We start from the raw sequence: 25,991 nt of genomic DNA on the forward strand, positions 1-25,991 counted from the left end.
TGTCGCAAATGTCTTATTAGTTTTATATTGTTTCAATTCTTTTTTCCCCCCCTTTTCTGTTCCACTGACTTATTTTATCTGTTTTGCATCACCGTGACTGATTTTGTTCTGATTAGTACTTACCGCTATGTCACTAGAGCTTTACAGCTAATGACATTAAACATTTCAGTGTTCAGTGTTCTTCTTCTTCTTTCCGTTGCACGACCAACATCGACTTGCCGATGATTCTGTCGTGGTTCACGCATGTTGGGTATTTTCGTGTCTCCATAACCCACCGAATACTGACATGGGTTACAGGATATTTAACGTGCGTATTTGATCTTCTGCGTGACGGGCGCAATAGCCGAATGGTTAAAGCGTTGGACTTTCAATCTGAGGGTCCCGGGTTCGAATCACGGTGACGGCGCCTGGTGGGTAAAGGGTGGAGATTTTTACGATCTCCCAGGTCAACATAAGTGCAGACCTGCTAGTGCCTGAACCCCCTTCGTGTGTATATGCAAGCAGATCAACTACACACGTTAAAGATCCTGCAATCCATGTCAGCGTTCGGTGGGTTATGGAAACAAGAACATACTCAGCATGCACACCCCCGAAAACGGAGTATGGCTGCCTACATGGCGGGGTAAAAACGGTCATACACGTAAAAGCCCACTCGTGTGCATACGAGTGAACGCAGAAGAAGAAGAAGAAGATCCTCTGCGTGCGTATACTACACACGAAGGGGGTTCAGGCCGACTAGCAGGTCTGCACATATGTTGACCTGGGAGATCGGAAAAATCTCCACCCTTTACCAACCAGGCGCCGTTACCCGGTGATTCGAACCCGGGACCCTCAGATTGAAAATCCAACGCTTAAACCACGGCTGTATCTTTTCTGCCTGAGGCCGTTTCCGTCAAGTTGCTCCATGCCGGCAACAATAATTGCTGTTGAGGGACATAATTATAATTATCTCTGTATAGGAAACCATTTCCTTCCATTCTTCATCCATTCTTCAAGGCAGCAACAGTTATGTCTTTGTTTGGCTTCAGTGTGCGACCCCCCAGTTGTCTGCCGGGGTCATTGACGTACCGCCGTCACTGAGTTGATTGTCATCAGTCATTATTGTTGTTCATACGTCTATATTATTGCTTAAACCGGCTGTGTAATCCAGCTGGGTGAATATTGAACACCACTGCCGAATGGCACGCTTAACTTGAAATCTTTCTTTCCGAGTTTCTCAGTGTCTCAGTGTGTCTCAGTGTCAGTCTGTCTCAATGTCTGTCAGTCTCTCAGTCTTCAGTTTCGGGCTGTCTCTCTCCCGGCGCCTGGCCGTGGAGTCGTGTGTGTGTGTGTGTGTGTGTGTGTGTGTGTGTGTGTAGTAGTAGTAGTAGTCTTTAGTTTAACGTCTTCCACTTTAAGTGATATCAGAAAAAAAAGAGAAAAAATGGGACTGAGGGTGTGGGGGGGAGGGGGCTGGGGGGTGGAGGGAGCTGCTTGGGGGGTGGAGGGCGGGGCGTGGTGGTGGGAACAGTATTGGGCAGAGGATGAAGACAATCAGTGGTGTGTGTGTATCAGTGTGTGTGTGCGCCGCGTGTATGCGCGTGTGTGCACATGTGTGTGTGTGTGTGGTGGGGAAAGATACAGAGCATTGGAAAAAATAAAACATTAAAAGGGGAGACATAGGCATCATAGTATAGAAGGAAACGCTAACATCAAACCGTGTAACAACTATAACTGAACAAATGTCGAATTGGACTATGCAGCAAACCTTCTGCAATAGCAGATAACACCTTGAAATTGTCAAAAATACATTCTCAAGAATTTTCCGAGAAGTTTGGTAAAAACGATTTCAGACTCTGCCGGACATTCAAACGGAGTATGTGTTTGCTAGAAATAGATTCTCCACATATGCATTTAACATATCTGCTGAACTTTTGCTATAGAAGCTTTCAGCTTTATCCTGTTTGATAATGCCTGAATTTGCCCTAATGTGTGTGTGCCGTGTGTGTGTGTGTGTGTGTGTGTGTGTGTGTGTGTGTGTGTGTGCCAGTGTGTGTGTGACACGGTGTGCCGGTGTGTGTGTGCTTGTGTGTGTCACGGTGTGTGTGTGTGTGTGTGTGTGTGTGTGTGTGTGTGTGTGTGTGTGTGTGAATATGAAAATGTATAAATAAATAACTAGAAGAGAGAGAGAGAGAGAGAGAGAGAGAGAGAGAGAGAACGAACGAATGAACTTTTTTTCATTTAATGAGGGAAGTCACAGTGGAATAAGCATGCACATGCTTTTTTTACATCCAGCCCTCAGGGCAAAGAGAAATGAAATCAAAATACTCGAAAGAGAGAGACAGAAAGCCGGAGAGAGAGAGAGAGAGAGAGAGAGAGAGAGAGAGAGAGAGAGAGACCCTGGATGCCTTACACATCAGGCAAGTCATTAGGTCTGAGTTTGTAAAATACGAAATATTTCCTAGTATAATTTAAAAAAAAATCATTTATATTTATCTATTAAATTATAAAAAGAAAAAAAGAAAAAAAAAAGAAAAGAAAAAAGAAGAGAAACCAGAGTTGCTGTCCCTTATATCGACTGAAACAGGATTACCCCTCCTTTGATTGGTGAAAAAGTGAACCAAGTATTTGTCATAATGCTGGTGAAATATAGTTCTTAGTTTATGCAGAATATTAAGAAGGTTAATACGCTAATTTGTTCGTATTGTAAAGGTTTTGCACCTCCTTTGAATTAATATTTTGTTTTCTTAAGTAATTTACAATATTTCTTGTACATATGAATAGCACAGAGACAGTTTCGTGGAGTTGCGGGGAAAAAAGAAAGAAAAAGTACGCGCATAAATCCATAATGTCACTGATTACGCACTATTTTTGATGACAAGATGGCGGCTTCTGTGATGGATAACGATACTTCGAAGTCAGCAAATTTCACAGTGTTTTGTGTATTTACTTACAGTTGAAGTAAGTTGAATACATTCATGGAACATTGATGTTGCACTTTAGGACGTTTTTCTTCGGACCGTGTCTTCATTTTGTGGTTTATTGAACCCTTGTTTCATCAGAAGCACGGAACTGATCGTCTTCATCAGCGGATCACTGTTCGATGTCTGAATCTTTCTATCTGGCTTCCACCACTGCAGAACATTTCTGTAAGTATATCAGTTGTACTCAGTGGAATAACATACGCATTTATGCTGGTGGTAATTTTTGTCTCCACATTCCTATCATAGAAACTGATGTCGGGTTTTCAAAACAAAACTAGACCCGTGAGAATGAGATCATCATGATCTGCCCAGGTATATGATATCCGATGGTGTGTTGGATGCTGGTGATGGTTGTTTTGGTTATTAAGTAAGTGTTAGGTCTGCCTTATGGGTTACCTCTGTTGACTGGAACGTCCCACTGGGATCTGAGTATCCAGCCCCAATGTTGCGACCATACTCTTGATACTGCAATGCACATGTTTGAAGCATGCCCACAGTCGTGACTTACTCAGTTACTGTCTTGTATGCGATAAGTCTTGTTCAGAGTATCGGTATAGTTGTCTTCTTTTACTCATGTACATTTCCTACTCATGGGGTTTTATATATTTTTTTATGTACAGTAAAAGATTAGTGTTTGCTTTTGTTACTGTTCCAGCAGTCAGGTTGTGCAGTAATTAAAGTGAACAGATTACATAATTTGAGAAAGTGGAACTCTCTGAGTCATTGAATCAATGAATGGTTATACTTTAATATAATCACTCATGCAGTTTTTTTTTTAATGTGATCCAAAGCCAATAAAAGTGCTGATATTACTCAAACAAGTTAAACAAAAATGTATGTGATGGTACACTGTGGTACTAAACTTTCTCTACAAATACTGAAATAGCAAGATGACAGCTTCTTAAGTTCTTTCTACTTTAAATTCAGGGAGTGTGCATTATGCACTATGTCACCATATACTAATATTATATGTCTGGAATGAAGGTGATTATTTTCAGTTGGCAGTAGTAGTTTCAGGCCAGAAGAGATGAACCCCATGGTTTTATTTTATGTAAATTGTTGATTGTTTGCATGTTTTTAAGTTAGAAATAATCATGCTATATACTGTTGAAAATATTAAAGTAATGTAATTTGTAAGCACAGACACTGGCATAGTAACATCCAGGTGATTCTGTGTGTCATCGCTGACTGTAATATATTTACTAATATTATGCTATGTGCTGTCAGCCAGATCACAATCATGGTGGATCCTGCTTGAATTAGTTGACAGGATTGTGAATTTACATGGAAATTGGAACCCTCTCATCAAATATTTATGATAGTAGGCTATGAAGGCATAATTTATAGTGAAAGAACATCATACTGAAAAAGTTATTGTTTATTGCTGGTTTTTTTATGTCTTTAGTTTATTGCTGTTTTTTTAATGCCTGTTGTAAAGGGGAAAAATGATAAAAAAGAAATGGACATTTGCCTTGTCATCAAAGGAACTTTAGTTTTCCAGAATTATCTGACAAAATGTGTAGAGTTTGTTTAAACCCAGTTTGAATAATACTTTGATAGAACACTGAGGAAATATAAAGTTCTAAAGAAAGGTGATGAGCGTGAGCAGACTGAAACTCAAAGAAGGAATGAAAAAGAAAAGTCACAATGATTTATTGTATTCAGACCTTTTTTCTTTAAAGACTGGCATGACAAGCCACTTATGTCTGCTGAAGTTAACTACTAAAAGCTATAGAGTTTCTTCAAAATACTTACTGTTTTGTGTAACACTTTGATTTTGACTTTTTCTTTTTCTTATCAATGTAATTTATGTATACTCATTGTCTTACTGTCTCAGATTAAACAGGCACAAACCACACACTCTTATGTAAGATTGATTCTGTATGTGGTGTCAGACGTATTGTTTCTGTATGTGGTGTAAGATGTGGCTTTATCACTTAGATGCAGTGATACTGGATTGATATTAAATCATATGATCACTGCTACAGTATATTATTTATACTTGTGTGAATCTTAACTTAATTAAAAGTAATTGCTTATCTCTGTTGTGCATCTTTAAAAAAGTATAAATATAAAGCAAACAACCAACCAACCTACCAACCAAACAACAGCAACAACAACAACAACAACAAATTCATTGGTGTCTGAACACTTTGTCCGACAAATTTTTAAACTGTTCTACTGGTTTTCCTTGAGCTAGGACATTTGTCCTGAGTTTTGAATTTTCAGATGTAACCTCATGTGTTTGTGACTCCTGTCTGTGAGTGCAACTACCTGTCTGTGACCTCAGTCTGTCAGTCTAGTGTGATTCCTGTCTGACCAGTCTGTGAGTGTGACTCCAGTCTGTCTTTGACTGTAATCTGTGAGTGTGACTCCTGTATGTGACTCCAGTCTGTGGCTCCAGTCTGTCTGTGAGTGTGAGCCCAGCCAATCTATCTATCTATCTGTCTATCTATCTATCTATCTATCTATCTGTCTGTGAATCCAGCCTGTCTGTGGCTCCTGTCTGTGACTCCAGTCTGTGACCCCAGTCTGTCTGTGACTCCAGTCTATGACTCCAATCTGTCTGTGACACCAGTCAGTCTGTGACTCAAGTCTGTGACTCCAGCCTGTGACTCCAGTCTGTCTGTAACTCCAGTCTGTCTGTGACTCCAGCCTGTAACTCCAGCCTGTCTTTGACTCCAGTCTGTGTGTGACTCCAGTCTGTGACTCAGTATATCTGTGACTCCACTGTGATTCCAGTATAGCTGTCACTCTGTGACTCCAGTCTGTCTGTGACTACTGTCTGTCTGTGTGACTTCTGTCTGTCTGTGTGACTACTGTCTGTCTGTGAATCCTGTCTGTCTCTGTGACCCTGTCTGTCTGTCTCTGTGACCCCTGTCTGTCTGTCTCTGTGACACCAGTCTGTCTCTGTGACTCCTGCCTGTCTGTCTCTGTGACTCCTGTCTGTCTGTCTCTGTGACTCCAGTCTCTCCCTGTGACTCCTGTCTGTCTGCCCCTGTGACTCCTGTCTGTCTGTTTCTATGACTCCTGTCTGTCTCTTGACTCCTGTCTGTCTGTCCCTGTGACTCCTGACTGTCTGTGTGACTCCTGTCTGTCCCTGTGACTCCTGTCTGTCCCTGTGACTTCTGTCTGTCTCTGTGACTCCTGTCTGTCTGTCCCTGTGACTCCTGTCTGTCCCTGTGACTCCTGTCTGTCCCTGTGACTCCTGTGACTCCTGTCTGTCCATGTAACTCCTGTCTGTCTCTGTGACTCCTGTCTGTCTGCCCCTGTGACTCCTGTCTGTCTCTGTGACTCCTGTCTGTCCCTGTGAATCCTGTCTGTCTCTGTGACTCCTGTCTGTCTGTCCATGTGACTCCAATATGTCTGTCTGTCCCTGTCTGTCCCTGTGACTCCAGTCTGTCTGTCTGTCCCTGTGACTCCTTGTCTGTCCTGTGACTCCAGTCTGTCTGTCCCTGTGACTCCAGTCTGTCTGTCTGTCCCTGTGACTCCAGTCTGTCTGTCCCTGTGACTCCAGTCTGTCTGTCTGTCCTGTGACTCCATTCTGTCTGTCTGTCCCTGTGACTCCAGTCTGTCTGTCCCTGTGACTCCAGTCTGTCTGTCCCTGTGACTCCAGTCTGTCTGTTTGTCCCTGTGACTCCAGTCTGTCTGTTTGTCCCTGTGACTCCAGTCTGTCTGTCTGTCTGTCTCTGTGACTCTGTCTTTCCTTGTGACTCCTGTTTGTCTGTCTTTGTGACTCCTTTCTGTCCTTCCTTGTGACTCCTGTCTGTCTGTCTTTGGGACTCCTTTCTGTCTGTCTTTGTGACTCCTGTCTGTCTATCTCTGTGACTCCTGTTTGTCTGTCTCTGTGACTCCTGTCTGTCCTGTGACTCCTGTCTGTCTTTGTGACTCCTGTCTGTCTATCTCTGTGACTCCTGTCTGTCTGTCTCTGTGACTCCTGTCTGTCTCTGTGACTCCTGTCTGTCTGTTCCTGTGATTTCAGTCTGTCTGTCTGTCCCTGTGACTCCAGTCTGTCTGTCTGTGACTCTGTTTTTCCTTGGGACTCCTGTCTGTCTCCCTGTGACTCCTGTCTGTCTGTCTGTGTCTGTGACACTGTCTGTCTTTCCTTGTGACTCCAGTCTGTTTGTCCCCATGACTCCTGTCTGTCTGTCTGTGTCTGTGACTCTGTCTTTCCTTGTGACTCCAGTCTGTTTGTCTGTCTCTGTGACTCACTCTGTCTGTCTGTCCCTGTGACTCCTGTCTGTCCCCGTGATTCCTGTCTGTCTCTGTGACTCCTGTCTGTCCCTGTGACTCCTGTCTGTCCCTGTGACTCCAGTCTGTCTGTCTGTCCCTGTGACTCCTGTCTGTCCCCGTGACTGTCTCTGTGACTCCTGTCTGTCCCTGTGACTCCAGTCTGTCTGTCTCTGTCAGTCTGTGACTCCTGTCTGTCTTTCCTTGTGACTCCTGTCTGTCTGTCCCCGTGACTCCTGTCTGTCTGTCTCTCTCTGTGACTCCAGTCTGTCTCTGTGACTGTCTGTCTCTGTGACTGTCTCTGTGACTCCAGTCTGTCTCTGTGACTGTCTCTGTGACTCCTGTCTGTCTCTGTGGCTCCAGTCTGTCTGTGACACCTGTCTGTGTCTGTGACTCCTGTCTGTCTTTGGTCTGTCTAGATGTCACTTTTGTCTGTCTCTATGACTCTTCTCTCTCTTTGACTTCAGTCTGTGAGTGGGACCATGTATGTCTAAACTTTGTGACTCCAGTCTATCTCTCTGACTCTGGGTATCTGTGACTCAAGTCTCCCTCTGTCTCCATGATGATCTCAGTGGCTGCAAGCACTACTACGGTACTAGTAACAGTGCTGCTTCCCTGGTAAGGATTTCCCTCAACAGCATAGGCTTTTTTTTTCTCTTGTTTTTTTTTAATATATATATATATATTAAAAAAAATTTTTTTTTAATTTATTTATTTATTTTTTACCTATACCCTGCCCAGAGAACAGGTTACCTCACTTTTTCTTGAACTTGTGCACAGTGCAGTCAGTCAGGGTGAGTCAAGTGTAGAGTATTTTGCATAGCTGCAGTATTGACCCTTAAGTCGCTTCCCTTCGTCTCAGTCATTGATCACTGTTGCGCTGTCTTGCAGACACCATCGATTTCAGGCAGATTGTCTCAGCAGACGGTGCTGTGTCACAGTGTGTGGCTCTTTCGATTTCGCACAGATCATCTGACATCAGTGACAGTTGGTTGCCAGTGTCGGTGGAAATGTTATGCACATCGTGCTGCTGTCTTCAGAGTTTGTGATCTATCTATGGAGATCTTTTTTTCTTTTTTGTGTGTGTGTGTGTGTGTGTGTGTGTGTGTGTGTGTGTGTGTGTGTGTCCTTTCAGCGTGTTCAGTCAGCTCTAGGTTTATTTCTCTGTCTGTCTGTCACTTGCTCACTGTCTGTGTTCTTAATCCATACAGTCAAGAGTCATCCTATTCTCTACATCATTACATGTATACATATAATACTTGTCATAGGATTATGTGTAGTATCTTCTTTCACTTTAGCCTAGGTCCTACACAGACTTGCTTTAGTTTAGTTGAATGAACTTGAAACTTAATCATTGTGAGACAACTGTGTGTATAACTGTATGTGTGTGCAGGCAGATAATAATCCAATTTATAGCTCTAGCACCTTTCCATGTCAAATATGCTGAATTGTGTAAAAACTGACAAGTAAAACTGGAACAAGCATTTCTTTCAACACTATAATGGAAAACTTAGAATTTTACATCCATTACCCAACACAGACATCCAACTAAACAGTAGAACACTGACAAAAATGTATCTTTAGACATAAAACCCCCCCATTGTATTTGTTTACAACACTGCTCAATACATCATACATTACAATACCTAAATAATGCACATTTATATAATATCACAATACTTAACGCTAATAACACGAAGCTTAAAACCATGTAATTATCACAACACTTAAACACAAATCATGATTAACTTAAAAGTGATCACATACATAACAAGACAGATCTAAACTCTCAAAAAATCCATTTTTTTATACTTAAAATCAGTCTCAGAAACTCTCACCCTCCCCCCCTCCTTCCATAGACAACACCTCAACAAGTTGAACAACATACACAGGATACTTAAAACCAGCACAACATTTAAAACCAATCCCACTAGTTAAAACTAGTCACATGCATTACAATGCCCAAATGATTTATAGAACCCCTGCCCCTGCCCCCCCCCCCCCTTCCCTTACACAAAACCGCAGTAACATACCCAGAAACAAAAACCAGCAAGCACATACATGTACACATTTATCAGGAGAGAGTTAAAAAGGTGGGTTTTTTTCAGGTTCTTAATTAATATAAGAAAAAAAACACTCAGTTTTTCTGGGGGATAGAGAGGTAGGGAGTTCCAGACAGTGGGGGCAAAGACAGAGAAAGATTTTACACCAAAGGTCTCAAGGGAGAACCGAGGGACTGTCAGCAGAGAAGAGTGAAGAGAGCATAGTGTCCTAGAAAGATGGTAAAGATGAAGGTCTTAAATGTATGGTGGTATATTGTTATGACAGAGACACTGAAACTAGTGAAAGCAGAGACAAGCAATTCTGAATTTATAGCCTTCACAGGAAGCCAGTGAAGTGTTAAGAGCAGTGATGCTGCACTCTCATGGCTGGGCCTGTGGAGCACCAGTCGGATGTAATGTATTGTAACTTATGAAAGATGCACTGTCAGATACACTGAATATAGTATACATGTATACGCAGGCATGCACCATCTGTTTCACCCCACCCCTTGCTCGTGGACCCCCTCAAGAGTACATTTCCACCTCCATCACTACCTCTTCCCCATTTCTCTCCTATCCCCTCTCTCTCTTCCGACCACTGGCTCCCAACTATGCTATGGTAAGCTAGTCATATCAAAAGGGGAGGGTAGACCTGTATTTTAGTTTATTTATTTTTTCATTTTATTGTTTTTTTTTTTTTGGGGGGGGGTTGGTCCCATAGACATGAGAAAATGAAAGATGTTGAATTATTAAAGTCTGTGTTATTAGTATTTCTGTTGATTTTAATCCAAATGGTGCTATATATTTTTTTTGGTTTGAATAGGGAAAATAAGTGTGAATCTAATTTTGTTGCTAATATTATTCACAGTTTTAAGATATATATATATTTTTTTTATAGGACTAACAAGGAATTTTGTCTTGAAACTCACTGCTGATTTCAACTCTTTTTAATTTTATGTTTAATTGCAGTTTGGTTTATTTGGGAAAATGTCTGATTTTATTGGAGAACTGCTGTTGGAAAATTTGGTCTTTTGTTTTACAATTATTGTATGTCTTGCAAATACTGGAAATTATGTATGGAGTTCATTAATTAAAAAAAAAAACAAAAAAAAAACAAACGCAAAGATACATTTTCATTCTTTTTTTTTCCCCCTCAAATCTGACTTTTAAAGGATACAGTGGGGAAAAAAAACAACACTTTTGTTCTTCTTCCTTTCCAGTTCTGATTTGAGTAGACTATCATACTTTTTTTTCTGTGCTTCCACCATTACTCACCACATCCACTTTCCACCCCATCTCCTCCATCATGTCTTTGAAAGGAAAAAAAAAAAAAAAAGAAAGAAAAAAAAAGCACCTCCCCACCCCCTCTGCCCCACACTTCCGCCCAGGTTCTCTTCCCTTTGGCCAAAGGAAATGTGAAAAGATAAGAAACCAGCTTTCTGCAGGAGTTTGGGGTGAGGTTGGGGGTGGGGGAGGGGAGTAGGTAGGTAGGAGTATAGTTTGAACCCTGTGTGTGTGTGTGTGTGTGTGTGTGTGTGTGTGTGGCAAACACCTTGGTGGTTACCTTGTTTCAGTCTGCTTGTCACCAGCGCAAGCAAACAAGGAGCAAGTGGCAGTGTGGTGGAAGGAAAACATTAACAGTAATAAAAGAGTAGGAAATAAGGACGAGGAAGAAGAAAAAAAAGAGACTGCGATTCAGAGTTAAAAGAGAGAGAAGGGGGGAGGGGGGTGGGGGGGGGGAGAGATAGAGGGAGAGAGAGGAGGGAGGGAGGTAGAGAGAGAGAGAGAGAGAGAGAGAGAGAGTTGGAAAAAGACCAATCTGTTCCCAAGTTTTATCAGATTCTTGCCTCAGGGGTTGAGGCAGAACAGGTATTAAAATCCATATAATATATATATATAAATAGGAAAGTGGGGCAGAAGTGGCAGCACGGCAGCAGACAGAGCGAAGGAAGAAGACATAGCTCGCTGTCAGAGATAGCAAACTGTTGGAGAGAGAGAGGAGGAGGAGGAGGGGGGTTGGGAGGGTGGGGAGGGGGGGGGGGTAGGTATTACCTGCAGCTCCCAGTAGCAGTGCCACACTGTGATGGGGAGGAGACAGCTGGATGGGAGAAACATTCTATGGTATCTGATATTGATGCTGTAGTACATGAGTTGTAAGATGTTGTGCAGTGTGACTTTGTGGTGTGTGGCTTGGCTGGGAGAGAGATTCTATGGTATCCGATAGTGATGGTGATATATATATATATATATTGATGCTGTTTGTACATGGGTTGTAAAATTTGGTGCATTGTGACTATGCTGTGTACAGCTGGATGGGGGAGAGGTGATGTGGTATCTGATATTGATGCTGTTGTACACAAGTTCGAAAATTTGGTGCAGTGTAATTTTGTGGGGCACAGTTGGATAGGTGAAAGAGATTTTATACTTATCATGTAGCATCTGCTGTTGACACTGTAAATGAGATAGTTAAACTTTAAAGAGTAAAATTTGGTGCAGTGTGACTTAGCTGTGCACAGTTGCATCTGAGAAAGAGATTTCGAAGCATCTGCTGTTGATACTGTAGATGAGCAGTGCGATTTTGTTGTGAGGATTTGAAAAGTTTTGCTGTAACATGTTCCAGCAGTTTGTGGGGAGTTGTTCAACTTGAAAGCGTTAAGAATTTTGCCGATGGTGGGAGAGAAGGAGAGAGATAGGAGAGGGGGGGGGGGGGGAAGAGGACGGGTTAGATTAGAGCAGGGCTATCTTCTCTCTGGCATCAGAGTGTATTGATCAGCTTAAAAAAACAAACTGCGTTTGGAGAGTGAGTTTAGTACTAAGATTAACAAGAACCTGTGAAGAGAGAGGAAGAATGAAGAGGGTGGGGAAGGGTAGAAAGAGGGTTTGTTTTTCAGCCTGTGAGTGTGACAGTGTCGTGAGTGAAGATAATACAATACTTTTTAAAAAAAGTGATTTCTGTTCTTGTTTTTTGCCAGAGAATCTTGTGCCCTTTGGTTCCAGTTGTATGAGGAGAGAGAATTGTCTAATCATTATCACAGTGTTGTTGTACCTTATCCTGTTGTTGGAGGCGATATATATATATATATATATATATATATATATATATATATATATATATATATATATATATAATTATTTTTATTTTTATTTTTTCTTCCCTAGAATTTAATCTTTTTCAGCTTGTGTGAATTGTGACTGTTTTCCAGCAAGTTGAGTGTCTTTGTTATGTGGATTGTGATTCCTGGTTGCTAGGTCAAGGAAAACGAACATTGGGATTGGAGGAATGAAGGACTCAGTTTAACAAAGATTGTGTCTGTGGATTAATCACTCTTTAGGCGTTTAGGTGATGGTTTGTGAGGACCAGTAGAGGATTGGAGAGAGACCTTCTTCTTCATTCAGAGGCTGTGACCCCCACATTCACTTGTATACGTACACGAGTGGGTTTTTAGTTTTACCTGTCCGTTTTTTTTAAAATTCCTGCCATCAGCCATGTAGGCAGTCATACACTGTTTTCGGGGGGAAGAGAGAGACGTTGAGACCTTAGACCTGTGTGTGCAGTAGAACTCAGTGAATCATTTTGGTTTGCTGGACTGAAAGAACTCCATAGACAAGTCAGGAGTTAGTTGGAGAAAGCGATTAATATTTGTTTGTTGTTGTTGTCAGCAAAGGAGTGTATATTTTTTTTGCGGAGTTAGAAGAAGTCTGCTGTTTGACTTTGCTGAGTCAGCGTACATGGCAGCAGGGACTGTTTCATTTTGGACGGATTGAATTTGAAAGAAAGGTGTTAAAGAGCACAGAATTTATTCTTGTTGGACGGACTGAAAGAAAGGTATAACACTCGCTAACAGTAACACTAACAGTGAAGAAAAGAGACCACTGCCGGCAGAGTGGTTGTGTGAAGCAGTAGGTTATCAGGACAAGAAAGATTGGACAGTGTGTGGGTGTGTTTGGGGGAGTGGGGGGTGAGTTGTAGACCTGTGGATTGTGCAAGTTAAGAGACTCCCAAGGATGGATGCTGGGCAGGTGAAGATGAGTGGGCACCAGGTGTACCCACCTCGCCTCCACTGCTTCACCTTGGCTGGTAGGTGTGTGTGTGTGTGTGTGTGTGTGTGTGTGTGTGTGTGTGTGTGTGTGTACACATATGTATATATATATATATATGTGTGTGTACTGTGTATGGGTGTGTGTGTGTTTGTGTGTGTGTGTGTGCGCGCACGTGTGTGTGTGTCAACATGTGTTTGTGTGCATGCGCTTGTATGTGTATACATCTATTTGTGCGGGGGGTGGGGGAGATAGAATGCATGTTTAAAAAGATTTTTTTCATAACTTTGATGGTTGGGGTACAGGGTGAAAGGAGACTGGTAGATAATATACAGTAGTCTGGATAGCTGAGGGTCTCGGCAGTACTAGTAGACCTGTAGGTAATCACAGGTAGTTGGAAACTAATAACCCCCCGCCCCCCCTCCTGAAAAAAAACCCAACCTTATATATATATATTATATATGTATATATATGTGCAACCCAAGTCCAGAATACAGGGAAAGAAGGAGGGGTGGGGAGGATGGATGTTGGAAGGAGGGGGGTGTGTGTGTGGGAAGGGGGAGGGTAGTTCTTTTCAGAGGATGCACGTGCGTGATTAGATTAGCCTAGCCACCCCCTCCCATGCCCTGCCCCAGGGTGCTTCGACCTCTTTTTTTGTTTTTTTTTCAGTGGGCATCACTCCCTATGACTTTGCTTGCAGATCTCTCTAGTCTGCCTGGCTATCTGTTCTGCCGGCCTCTGGCTGAGGAGCTAATCTTATCTTGGACTGAAGAGGGCATCAGTTGGTCATGCATGTTTGAATTTGAAAGCTAAGATTAGGTGGCCTGAGTGTGTGTCTCAAGAGAGAAGTATTGAGCTGAGAGTTTTTGTTTTTGTGTGTTGTTTTGTTATAGATTTGTTTGTTTTTGCTGATCTGCTGGCTGGGTCTTTATTGTTATTGGTGAATTGGTAGTGATTTATTTCTCTCTCTCTCTCTATGTGTGTGTGTGACTCTGTGTGTGTGTGTGTGAATGTGTGTGCATGCATGCGTGTGTGTGTGGTTGTGTGCATGCATGCACACTCTCTCGTGTGCATAATTATGTGCATGTGTTTAAATTGTGTGTGTGTGTGTGTGTGTGTGTGTGTGTGTGTGTGTTGGGGCTTCATAGAATCATGGATCAGTGAGGGGTAAATAACCAAACAAATAGATAGATGTGTCGTTTGTTCTTGTCTTTTCTTTCATTTAAAAAAAAAAAGGTTTATTTGTTTTGTTTTTTTTGTATAGAATTAGAAATCAATTATTATCTCCTGACAGTGCGATTAATAAGTTAAAAGGTAATGTACATGTCACAAAAATGGCTTAAAGTTAATCGGGCAGAAAACCAAAAGTCCAGCAATAGAGACACAATGATAATTAATGATCACCATTAATGAGAACAAGAAAGACTGAAACGGGGTGGGGAGAGTGTGTGTGTGTGTGAGAGGTGAGGGAGAGTGTGTACATGTATGAGGGGGAAAAGAGGAGAGAGAGTGTGTGTGTGTGTGTGTGTGTGTGTGTGAATCCAAATTTGACAGATGGTGTGGGAAATCTCACTGCATGTTGCGGAAAGCTTAGTCAGATTTGTCATGTGCACAAAAGGGTGTCATTGTATCTGAGTGGTGAATTCGTCCTTGTGTGGTGCGTGAGTCAAGTGCTCTGCTGTCTGCATCAGAATGGATACGTAGCACATGAACACCGGAATAGATATGATGCTGTTTGCTAAAGAGTGGGCAGTGAATCATGAAGGAATTTCCCGCTTATCTGTGTGTGTGTGTGTGTGTGTGTGTGAGACTCAGCTCCACAGTGTTGTCATCATTCAAGTTGACAGGATCTTGTGACCAGTCCAGTAAGTGGAAAATGATCAACAGTGTGTCAGTGTTGACTTCAGTCTCATGGCAAGTTTTTGAACAGTCCATACCAGCTGCCTGCAGCTAGCTAGTATTGCTCTTCAGCTCTTGAGACTGTCTCCAGTGGAATTTGGATGACTGTTGGAACTGGGCGCTTCCTGAGATAAACTGTTGTCAGTTGTTGAACACAGAGGTCGTCTGTTGTTAGTTGTTGAACATAGCTCTGTAGATTGTTTGTTGGTAGTACTAAAAAAGAAAAAAAGAAGAAAAAAACAAGTTGTTGAACACAGATCATCTGTTGACAGTTGTTGAACATTGAAATCATCCGTTGTTATTGAGCATAGATCTATATATGTATCTGTTGTTAGTTGTTGAACACAGAGATCGTCTGTTTTTAGAATCAGGATCCTGAGATATTGTAGGTTGAAGAGGCCAGTTTTGGCAATTAATTATTATCGCAAATGACTTGGGAGAGTGCATGCAACTAGTTTATAATTAAAAGCAGTTGAACAGTTATGAATCAGCACTGTTAGTCTGTGTGCGTCTCTCAGGATTGCCTCAAATACTGATGCATGATGATGGTGTGACTATTTATTGAGGTGAAATCTTGGGTGTTAATGAATAATTTTTGAGACTTTTCAACTTTTGAAGCTTGTCTTTGTCTTGGAACTATTCTTGGTATTCAGATTAACTTTTGATTTTTTTTTTTTTTTTTTTTTTTTAAAGAATATTTGATAGCAATAATACTGTTTCACTTTTTTTTAACATTTGTTAGTGGTGTTGTGTGGACGGTTAACGGGTTATTACACCTGACACTGGCTGACTGCAGAAGTATTGGAAAGAACTATGGTATCTCACTGTCGTCAGGTGTTTTCCTTGTGGTCTTCAGCTTTTCGTGTACAAGGTAGGATCTGTTTTGTGTGTGTTGTGAAGAGTGTTTAGAAATGTGTTTTTTAATGAATGCAGTTTTTGTTTAGTAAGTAAAAAAAAAAAAAAGTATTACATTTGTCAGTTTGTGTGTGTGTGTGTTTGTGTGTGCGTGTGTGTGTGCGTGCACGCACACATGTGTGTGCATGTGTGTGTGTGTGTGTGTGTGTGTTTGCGCGCGCGCGCACAAGCATGTGTGTTCGTGTGCATGTGTATACATGTGTGTGTGTGTGTGTGTGTGTGTGTGTGTGTGTGTGCGTGCATGCATGCATGCGTACCTTTGACAGCCAAGTGGATACAGCACTGGACATGTGATCTGTAAGGTTCTTGGTTTGCATCCTGGCAGGGCCATGAGGGTGAATTTGGAGATTTCTCCACTCTGTCAGGTCAGCAGCTGAGCAAACATGGGCAAGGGAAGTGGAGCGTTAAACAGGGAGGTGGGTGGTGGGGGGTGTGTGAAAGATGATGAAAAGGGGTAGGTGGAAATGATATGCTTTGTTTGCTTGAAGCAGTGTGCAGAGGACAAATGAAATTAATACAGAAGAATCCAGTCACCATTTATTGACCAGTTAATAGACGGGCGCAATAGCCGAGTGGTTTTAGCGTTGGACTTTCAATCTGAGGGTCCCTGGTTCAAATCACGGTGATGGCGCCTGGTGGGTAAAGAGTGGAGATTTTTACAATCTCCCAGGTCAACATATGTGCTAGGCCTGAACCCCTTTTGTGTGTATATGCAAGCAGAAGATCAAATACACACGTTAAAGATCCTGTAATCCATGTCAGCATTTGGTGGTTTATGGAAACAAGAACGTACCCAGCATGCATAACCCTGAAAGTGGAGTATGGCTGCCAACATGGTGGGGTAAAAATGGTTAAACATGTAAAAGCCCACTTGTGTACATACGAGTGAATGTGGGAGTTGCAGTCCACGAACGAAGAAGAAGAAGAAGAAGTCCAGTTGATTAATGTTGTACTGACAGAAAAGGCCAAATTTCATTGGAAGTCACTGTGCGTGTGTTTGTGTGTCTGTAGGTGTGTAGACATACCTACACATACAGTTTCCTTCTGGCACTTGTGAAGCAGACAAGGAGACGGCTCGGCAACCGACAAGAAAGTGCCAGCGACGTTGTCAAGTGTCTGAGTCATTGCTGACTTACATCTTATACTGACAGTCGTCACTAGTATTAGTAATGTTCAACAATGTTGATGACCACATTTGTTCTGTGTGAGACAGTCTCAGGTTGTATACGTAGTCCTGACCAAGAGACCTTTCCGGTGTTATCAGTGACCAGATCAGTTGTTGACTCAATGATGAATAACCCGCAGTGTTCGGTGTTAGTGTTCTGATCATTTCACTTGATGTGAGCAAAGTCCAGTGCATGCGCATGGTTGGGAAACGTGACTTTGGAGGAAGGAGAAGGGGGGAGGGGAGGGGAGGGGAGAAGAACAAGAGCCTGAAACTGCAAGTTCAGTGTGAAGATGTCAGATGCTTGCATGCACACCATATGCAGACACGCACACAGTCTTGCCTCAGTCTTGCACACACACACACACACACCCACACACACACGCACGCACGCACGCACGCACGCATGCACGCACGCACGCACGCACGCACGCACGCACGCACGCACGCACGCGCACACATGCATGAAAGAAAGAGAGAAAGAAAGAAAGATGAAGAAGTTGCTTGTTTAGTTTTTTGTTTCAGTATGTACTGCTCTTAGCAAAGGGTCCAGCGCACTTATGCCAGGTACATGGCTGATCAACACATCAAGACACTTTACCTTCCTTGCCTGTCCAAAAGCACTCCTCACATTCAAGCTTTCGCGTTCCCATCTCTCAGTTGATCATGATAATGATAGTTATAATGATAATATATATTGGGGAGGGGGGAGGGGGGGTCTGGAGATCAGAAGCTGAAGAAGTTGAAGGATTTCAGAACATTAGTATATAGCTATTTCCATTTGGTGCCATTTAATTTATCTTTTTATTTTCTATTCATTTTATTTGTTTGTTGTTTTCTTCGTATGTTGGACATGTGCTGCTGCCAGAAAGAAAATCTCTGTACCAAGTATAGACAGTAAAGTTTGTGTATTGTATTGTGTATTGTAGTAATGATTGTTACGATAACAAGAACAACAACAATAATAATGGGAAAAAGAGAGAAAGTTGGAAGACAGTATAAACCCTTCAAGAAGCAGGTGGAGGAGTGGGGGGGTAGGGGGTGGGGCATTTGGTTTCTCTCTGAGGGGGAGAGCCTGTTGTGTGCTTGACATGTCCCAGTTTAATGTTCTGGAATCCTTCAATTTCTTCAGCTTCTGATCTCCAGACCCCCCCTCACCCCCTCCCCTCCCTGACCTTCCCCTGCATTCTGGTCTTAGCTGTTTTCTTCATGCTAGAAAAATGTAGACATATATATATATAATATATATATATATATATATATATATATATATAATATTTATATATGATAATTGTAATACGTTAATAGGTAACATATCTTTATTATCTGTGGATCTTTCAATGTATGATAGATACTGTGAATATGATGGTAGACTGGCTGCCTTGGCTACACTTTGGCATATAAAATATATATCCCTGACAGAACTAACAGTATATGATAGATACTGTGAATATGATGGTAGACTGGCTGCCTTGGCTACACTTTGGCATATAAATATATATTCCTGACAGAAATAACAGTATATGATGGATACTGTGAATATGATGGTAGACTGGCTGCCTTGGCTACACTTTGGCATATCCCTGACAGAAATAACTGTGTGCTGGTAGGTTCAGTTAGTGGAAGTAGTTCTTCCTCCTCCTCCTGCCCCTTCATCCTCCTCCACCTCTGTCTCCTCCTCCTCCCCCTCCTTTCCATCCCACCCACCTCCTTCCCCCTCTTCCCTCACCTCCTCTTTCCTCTCTCCTCCACCACCACCACCACCTCCTCCCCACCCCCCCTCATCCATCACCTCCTCCTCCCCCCTCCTCTGCTTACTTACTTCTTCTCCCCCCCCCCCCCAGCCTTCCCTTCCAACCCCCCACCCCTTTCTACCTGTACTATTTACCAGTCTTTCCAGCTTCTCTCAGAAGCTTTTGAACTGAGGTGTGGGGGGGATCAGTGATAAATATAACTAGGCCAGGAAAACTCAGATGCCCCTGGTTTTCTGAGATGGGTGAAGGATGGGAGGATGGGAGGGGGCGTGGGGGTGGGGGTTTGGGGTGGGTGAGGAGGAGCAGTGGCCAAATCTCCCAGTGGTTGGTGCATGCTGAGTGTGGGAGGAAGGGGCGTGGGGAGAGGGTATGGTGCAGCGCTGGGATCGAAAGGTGTCATCGTGAATGTGGTGTTGCTGACTGCAATGAACAACCCACAGTGTGAATGTGGTGTTGCTGACTGCTGTGAACAGCCCACAGTGTGAATGTGGTGTTGCTGACTGCTGTGAACAGCCCACAGTGTGAATGTGGTGTTGCTGACTGCTGTGAACAGCCCACAGTGTGAATGTGGTGTTGCTGACTGCTGTGAACAGCCCACAGTGTGAATGTGGTGTTGCTGACTGCTATGAACAGCCCACAGTGTGAATGTGGTGTTGCTGACTGCTGTGAACAGCCCACAGTGTGAATGTGGTGTTGCTGACTGCTGTGAAAAGGTGACAGTGTGAATGTGGTGTTGCTGACTGCTGTGAAAAGGTGACAGTGTGAATGTGGTGTTGCTGACTGCTGTGAAAAGGTGACCGTGTCAATGTGGTGTTGCTGACTGCTAAAGTGCTATGAACATGTGACAGTGTGAATGTGGTGTTGCTGACTGCTGTGAACATGTGACAGTGTGAATGTGGTGTTGCTGACTGCTACGTGCAGGTGACAGTGTGAATGTGGTGTTGCTGGCTGCTGTGAACAGCCCACAGTGTGAATGTGGTGTTGCTGACTGCTATGAACAGCCCACAGTGTGAATGTGGTGTTGCTGACTGCTGTGAACAGCCCACAGTGTGAATGTGGTGTTGCTGACTGCTATGAACAGCCCACAGTGTGAATGTGGTGTTGCTGACTGCTGTGAACAGCCCACAGTGTGAATGTGGTGTTGCTGACTGCTGTGAACAGCCCACAGTGTGAATGTGGTGTTGCTGACTGCTGTGAACAGCCCACAGTGTGAATGTGGTGTTGCTGACTGCTATGAACAGCCCACAGTGTGAATGTGGTGTTGCTGACTGCTATGAACAGCCCACAGTGTGAATGTGGTGTTGCTGACTGCTATGAACAGCCCACAGTGTGAATGTGGTGTTGCTGACTGCTGTGAACAGCCCACAGTGTGAATGTGGTGTTGCTGACTGCTGTGAACAGCCCACAGTGTGAATGTGGTGTTGCTGACTGCTATGAACAGCCCACAGTGTGAATGTGGTGTTGCTGACTGCTATGAACAGCCCACAGTGTGAATGTGGTGTTGCTGACTGCTATGAACAGCCCACAGTGTGAATGTGGTGTTGCTGACTGCTGTGAACAGCCCACAGTGTGAATGTGGTGTTGCTGACTGCTGTGAACAGCCCACAGTGTGAATGTGGTGTTGCTGACTGCTATGAACAGCCCACAGTGTGAATGTGGTGTTGCTGACTGCTGTGAACAGCCCACAGTGTGAATGTGGTGTTGCTGACTGCTGTGAACAGCCCACAGTGCGAATGTGGTGTTGCTGACTGCAATGAACAGCCCACAGTGTGAATGTGGTGTTGCTGACTGCTATGAACAGCCCACAGTGTGAATGTGGTGTTGCTGACTGCTATGAACAGCCCACAGTGTGAATGTGGTGTTGCTGACTGCTATGAACAGCCCACAGTGTGAATGTGGTGTTGCTGACTGCTGTGAACAGCCCACAGTGTGAATGTGGTGTTGCTGACTGCTGTGAAAAGGTGACAGTGTGAATGTGGTGTTGCTGACTGCTGTGAAAAGGTGACAGTGTGAATGTGGTGTTGCTGACTGCTGTGAACAGCCCACAGTGTGAATGTGGTGTTGCTGACTGCTATGAACAGCCCACAGTGTGAATGTGGTGTTGCTGACTGCTGTGAAAAGGTGACAGTGTGAATGTGGTGTTGCTGACTGCTGTGAAAAGGTGACAGTGTGAATGTGGTGTTGCTGACTGCTGTGAAAAGGTGACCGTGTCAATGTGGTGTTGCTGACTGCTGTGAAAAGGCGACAGTGTCAGTGTGGTGTTGCTGACTGCTAAAGTGCTATGAACATGTGACAGTGTGAATGTGGTGTTGCTGACTGCTGTGAACATGTGACAGTGTGAATGTGGTGTTGCTGACTGCTACGTGCAGGTGACAGTGTGAATGTGGTGTTGCTGGCTGCTATCAAAAGGCGACAGCATGAATGTGGTGTTGCTGACTGCTATGAACAGCCCACAGCGTGAATGCACTGTTGCTAACATGCTATGATGAAAAGGTTACAGTCTGAATGTGGTGTTGCTGACTGCGCTGTGAAAAGGCGATAGCGTGAATGTGGTGTTGCTGACTGCTATGTAAAAGTGACAGTGTAAATGATTATGGTGTTGCTAACATGAAAAGGTGATGGCGTGAATATGAAATTTCGTAAGTAATAGAAATGGTGATAAATTGTTCAAGAATCTTCTGCCTGAAGACTGCAAGACTCCAAGATAAATGTTGAAATTTTCTGTAAGGCTTTAATTAGTTTATTTTGGTTTATCTATTTTATTCATTTTTAATAAGTTAATTCAAATTACCATCCCCATGTGATTAAAGAAATGTTTCTGAACTTTCATAGTTTTTGGTGGCAATGTTTCACCATATTTTTTTTTAGTGGCTCTAGAATTGGACAGGTGGAAGAAGAGTTGTGAAAGAAGTTTCCAGACATGTTGGTGCAGAACTCTTCACTGCATGTGGGCACCACCTGTAAACCTTTACACTCTGTAAACAGTTACAGTGTGGTTACAGTTCTCCAAGGGAAGTGGGTGTGGGGGGGTGGGTTTTGCAGGTAGTGTACATAAGGAGTCTGAAGTGGTGGGTGAGTAGTTTTGTGTGTGTGTGTGTGTGTGTGTGTGTGTGTGTGTGTGTGTGTGAATTGTGACTGTGTGTGTATTGTAGTATGTGTGTGTGTGTGTGTGTGTGTGTGTGTGTAGCTGAAGAGCTTGCTTGTTCAGATGCGTCATGCTACACCCCTGGATGCTAGATTATGAAGTTGTTTTTTTTCAGAACTGCTGAATTGACTTCTGTGTGTGTGTGTGTGTTTGTGTAAAGGGGGTAGGGGGTTGGAAGAGTGGGGGTGGGGGTTGGGGGGGGGGGGGAGCATGGCAGTCAGTGTGTTTGTGTATGAAGGCTGGTTGGGGAAGGAGGGTTCTTTTGTTGAGAGGTTTCACGGGAGGCATACTGTTATGACCGTGCTGTTTTATTCTGACCAAGACCCACTGAGTCAAGTCAGATAACAGCTTTGTCATTGATGTGAGGACAGATCTGTGTGGTTGCTGGCAACAGGATGTGCGGCCCCTTCAGAAGGGTGTGATGGCCTAGAGGTAACGCGTCCGCCTAGGAAGCGAGAGAATCTGTGCGCGCTGGTTCGAATCACGGCACAGCCCCCGAAATTTTTCTCCCCCTCCACTAGACCTTGAGTGGTGGTCTGGACGCTAGTCATTCGGATGAGACGATAAACCGAGGTCCCGTGTGCAGCATGCACTTAGCGCACGTAAAAGAACCCACGGCAACAAAAGGGTTGTTCCTGGCAAAATTCTGTAGAAAAATCCAATAGGAAAAACAAATTAAAAAAAACAACTGCACACAGGAAAAAATATAAAAAATGGGTGGCGCTGTAGTATGGCGACGCGCTCTCCCTGGGGAGAGCAGCCTGAATTTCACACAGAGAAATCTGTTGTGATAAAAAGAAATACAAATGCAATACAAATAACAAATACAAATACCTTCAGAAAGTCAAAATGTGACAAAAACTGCAAGGCTCCTGCTTGGTTTCAATTTCGGTTTCACTTTGTCAAAGAGGTGTCACTGCATTTGGATGAATTCTGTTGAAATTCAAGTTGTAGTTATGTCCCCTGTTCAGAACAGGGATGAAAGCTGTTGCATGGACCCAGTCTTCCCATGTGAGCCCATAGCACACTCAACTGTGGGCAGGAGCCGGCCACTGGAAAAAAAAAAAAAGCCCAACCTCTGCTGGGGCATGAATTCACCACAGCTTCCCAGTTGTCAGTCTACAATACTAACTGCTTTGCCATGGCAGCTGATGATGTTATTTATTATTCTTTTTTTTTTTCTTTTTTTTTTTTTTTGCTGGCCCCATCATCTGCACCGTTTCAGTGGCATTACTCCCATGCTGCTCATTCCGAGTCCCCCATTCACAGCCACACCGGGATTTGTCTTGTTGCAGTCTCAGCACCGGCAGTCCACAGGGAACTTCTGCGTTCATGGGCTTCAACTCCCCTGTTCACTCGTATATATGCGAGTGGGCATTTTACGTGTATGACCGTTTTTACCCCACCATGTAGGCAGCCATACTCCGTTTTCGGGGGTGTGCATGCTGGGTATGTTCTTGTTTCCATAACCCACCGAACGCTGACATGGATTACAGGATCTTTAACGTGCGTATTTGATCTTATGCTTGCGCATACACACGAAGGGGGTTCAGGCACTGGCAGGTCTGCACATATGTTGACCTGGGAGATCGTAAAAATCTCCACCCTTTACCCACCAGGCGCCGTCACCGTGATTCGAACCCGAGACCCTCAGATCGAAAGTCCAACGCTTTAACCATTCGGCTATGGCGCCCGTCGCCCACACGGAACCATCTGTGTTAGGTCGCCAGGAGGCCACACACCAGAGGAGACCCTGCACTGCCGCTGAGTCACTTAGGTGGTGTTCGGTTGTGCCTGTTCTGATTTAACGTACTTCGGACACCGCCTACTAAAGCCCTCTACTGACAACAGTAATGGTTTTATTTGCGGAGCCAGACTGAGTGTCTCCCCTAGAGTGGAGACTGCCACCACATCCCTCCAGTGGCAGTCCCCCCATGAATCTGCTGATACTAAGACCTTGACAAAACTCACCCCAAGCAAGATTAATTTTTGTTGTTGTTGTTGTAACAGGTTCGAGGAGGGTGTGAGTGATGGTGGAAGGGGAGGAGAGCTAATGATGTTACTTGTATATACGCACGCAGAAGACCAAAATGCACGTTAAAGATCCTGTAATCCATGTCAGCGTTCGGTGGGTTATGGAAACAAGAACATACCCAGCATGCACACCCTGGAAAATGGTGTATGGTTGCCTACATGGCAGGGTGAAGAGACAAAACGGTCATACACGTAAAATGTTACATGTCTGCCTCTGTGTGTGTGTATGTGCGCGCGCCTGAAATCTGATTGAATGACACAGGAAACGAATGATGAGCATCCTGTGGCAGTCGTCAGTCGGCTGTACCCAGGTAGGCAGCCTGTTGTGCAAATGTCCCCGTGTTTGTAAAGCGCTTAGAGCTTGGTCTTCTGACTGAGGATAGGCGCTGTATAAGTATCCATATCAGTCAATCAGTGATTCAATCAATTGTTGTTGTTGTTGGTGTCATAGGATCGAGGAGGGTGGGAGCGATGGCGGAAGGGGAGGAGACGACGGTGATTGCGCGGTACGACTACACGGCGGAGAATGGCCAGGAGCTGTCCATCAGGAAGGCGGAGCGTCTGGTCCTTCTGGACAACAGCACTGATTGGTGGCGCGTCAAGAACGCCGACAACAAACAGGCACGTCGCTTCTTCCTGCTCTCCCTTCTCTCCCTTCTCCCTGCTCCCTGCCGCGTGGCTGTGGGAGAGGGGGGAGGGGTGGGATGGTGTTTCTGTGTTGTACAGATTTTCTTTGTGATATTTTGGCGATGGTTTTTTTTTTTGTTTTTTTTTTTTGGTTGGTTATATATATACATTTTGCCCCCTATATTTTATTTTGTTTCATTATTGAGACACAAATTTTGGTTACAGGGAAAGTACATGTATTTGCAATTTTTTTGTTTAAAAAAAACAACAAAAACATCACACCCCCACCCCTGTAATGTTAACCTGTAAAGGACATACAGTCCGTAATGTTATCCAGTACAGGACGTACATTTCTGTAATGTTAACCAGTACAGATATATATATACAGGTCTGTACTGTTTACAGGTCTGTAATGTTAACCAGTAAAGGACATAATTTATGTACATGTAGTCTGTACATACAGGTCTGTAATGTTAACTAATAAAGGATGTACAGGTCTGTAATGTTGACCAGTAAAGGACATACACGTCTGTAATGTTGACCAGTAAAGGACGTACAGGTCTGTAATGTTGACCAGTAAAGGACGTACAGGTCTCTGGTCTGCAGTGTTAACCAGTAAATGACATACAGGTCTGTAATGTTAACCAGTACAGGACATGCAGGTTTGTAATGTTGACCATTACAGGACATACAGGTCTGTAATGTAAACCAGTAAATGACATACAGGTTTGTAAAGTTAACCAGTAAAGGATGTACAGGTCTGTAATGTTGACCAGTAAAGGATGTACAGGTCTGCAATGTTGACCAGTAAAGAACGTACAGGTCTGTAATGTTAACCAGTAAAGGACGTACAGGTCTCTGGTCTGTAATGTTAACCAGTAAAGGACGTAAGGTCTGTAATGTTAACCAGTAAAGGACATACAGGTCTGTAATGTTAACCAGTAAAGGACGTAAGGTCTGTAATGTTGACCAGTAAAGGACGTACAGGTCTGTAATGTTGTCCAGTAAAGGACATACAGGTCTGTAATGTCAACATGCAGGTCTGTAATATTAACCAGTAAAGGACATACAGATCTGTAATGTTGACTAGTAAAAGACGTACAAGTCAGTAATGTTAGCTTGTAAAGGAAATGCAGGTTTGTAATGTAACCAGTACAGGACAACAGGTCTGTAATGTTG

The 25,991-nt window shown here is 43.5% G+C and overlaps 1 protein-coding gene across 2 annotated transcripts in view; it reads left to right on the forward strand.

Annotated features, from left to right (window-relative positions):
• Nucleotides 1-2,868: 2,868 nt before the first annotated feature.
• Nucleotides 2,869-25,991, forward strand: part of LOC143275550 (cytoplasmic protein NCK2-like) — a 26,376-nt gene continuing 3,253 nt past the window's right edge. The window contains exons 1-2 of one of the 2 annotated variants that reach the window (XM_076579743.1): nucleotides 2,869-3,128; nucleotides 24,637-24,806. In XM_076579743.1, the coding sequence (XP_076435858.1) occupies nucleotides 24,657-24,806 (150 nt within the window). In that variant the 5' untranslated portion in view covers nucleotides 2,869-3,128; nucleotides 24,637-24,656. Of the gene's footprint in view, nucleotides 3,129-15,890; nucleotides 16,044-24,636; nucleotides 24,807-25,991 lie in introns of those variants that run through there. The other variant, XM_076579742.1, reaches the window with a different exon arrangement.

This window comes from Babylonia areolata, chromosome 30 (genome assembly GCF_041734735.1).
Source record: "Babylonia areolata isolate BAREFJ2019XMU chromosome 30, ASM4173473v1, whole genome shotgun sequence".
Taxonomy (NCBI): Eukaryota; Metazoa; Mollusca; class Gastropoda; order Neogastropoda; family Buccinidae; genus Babylonia; species Babylonia areolata.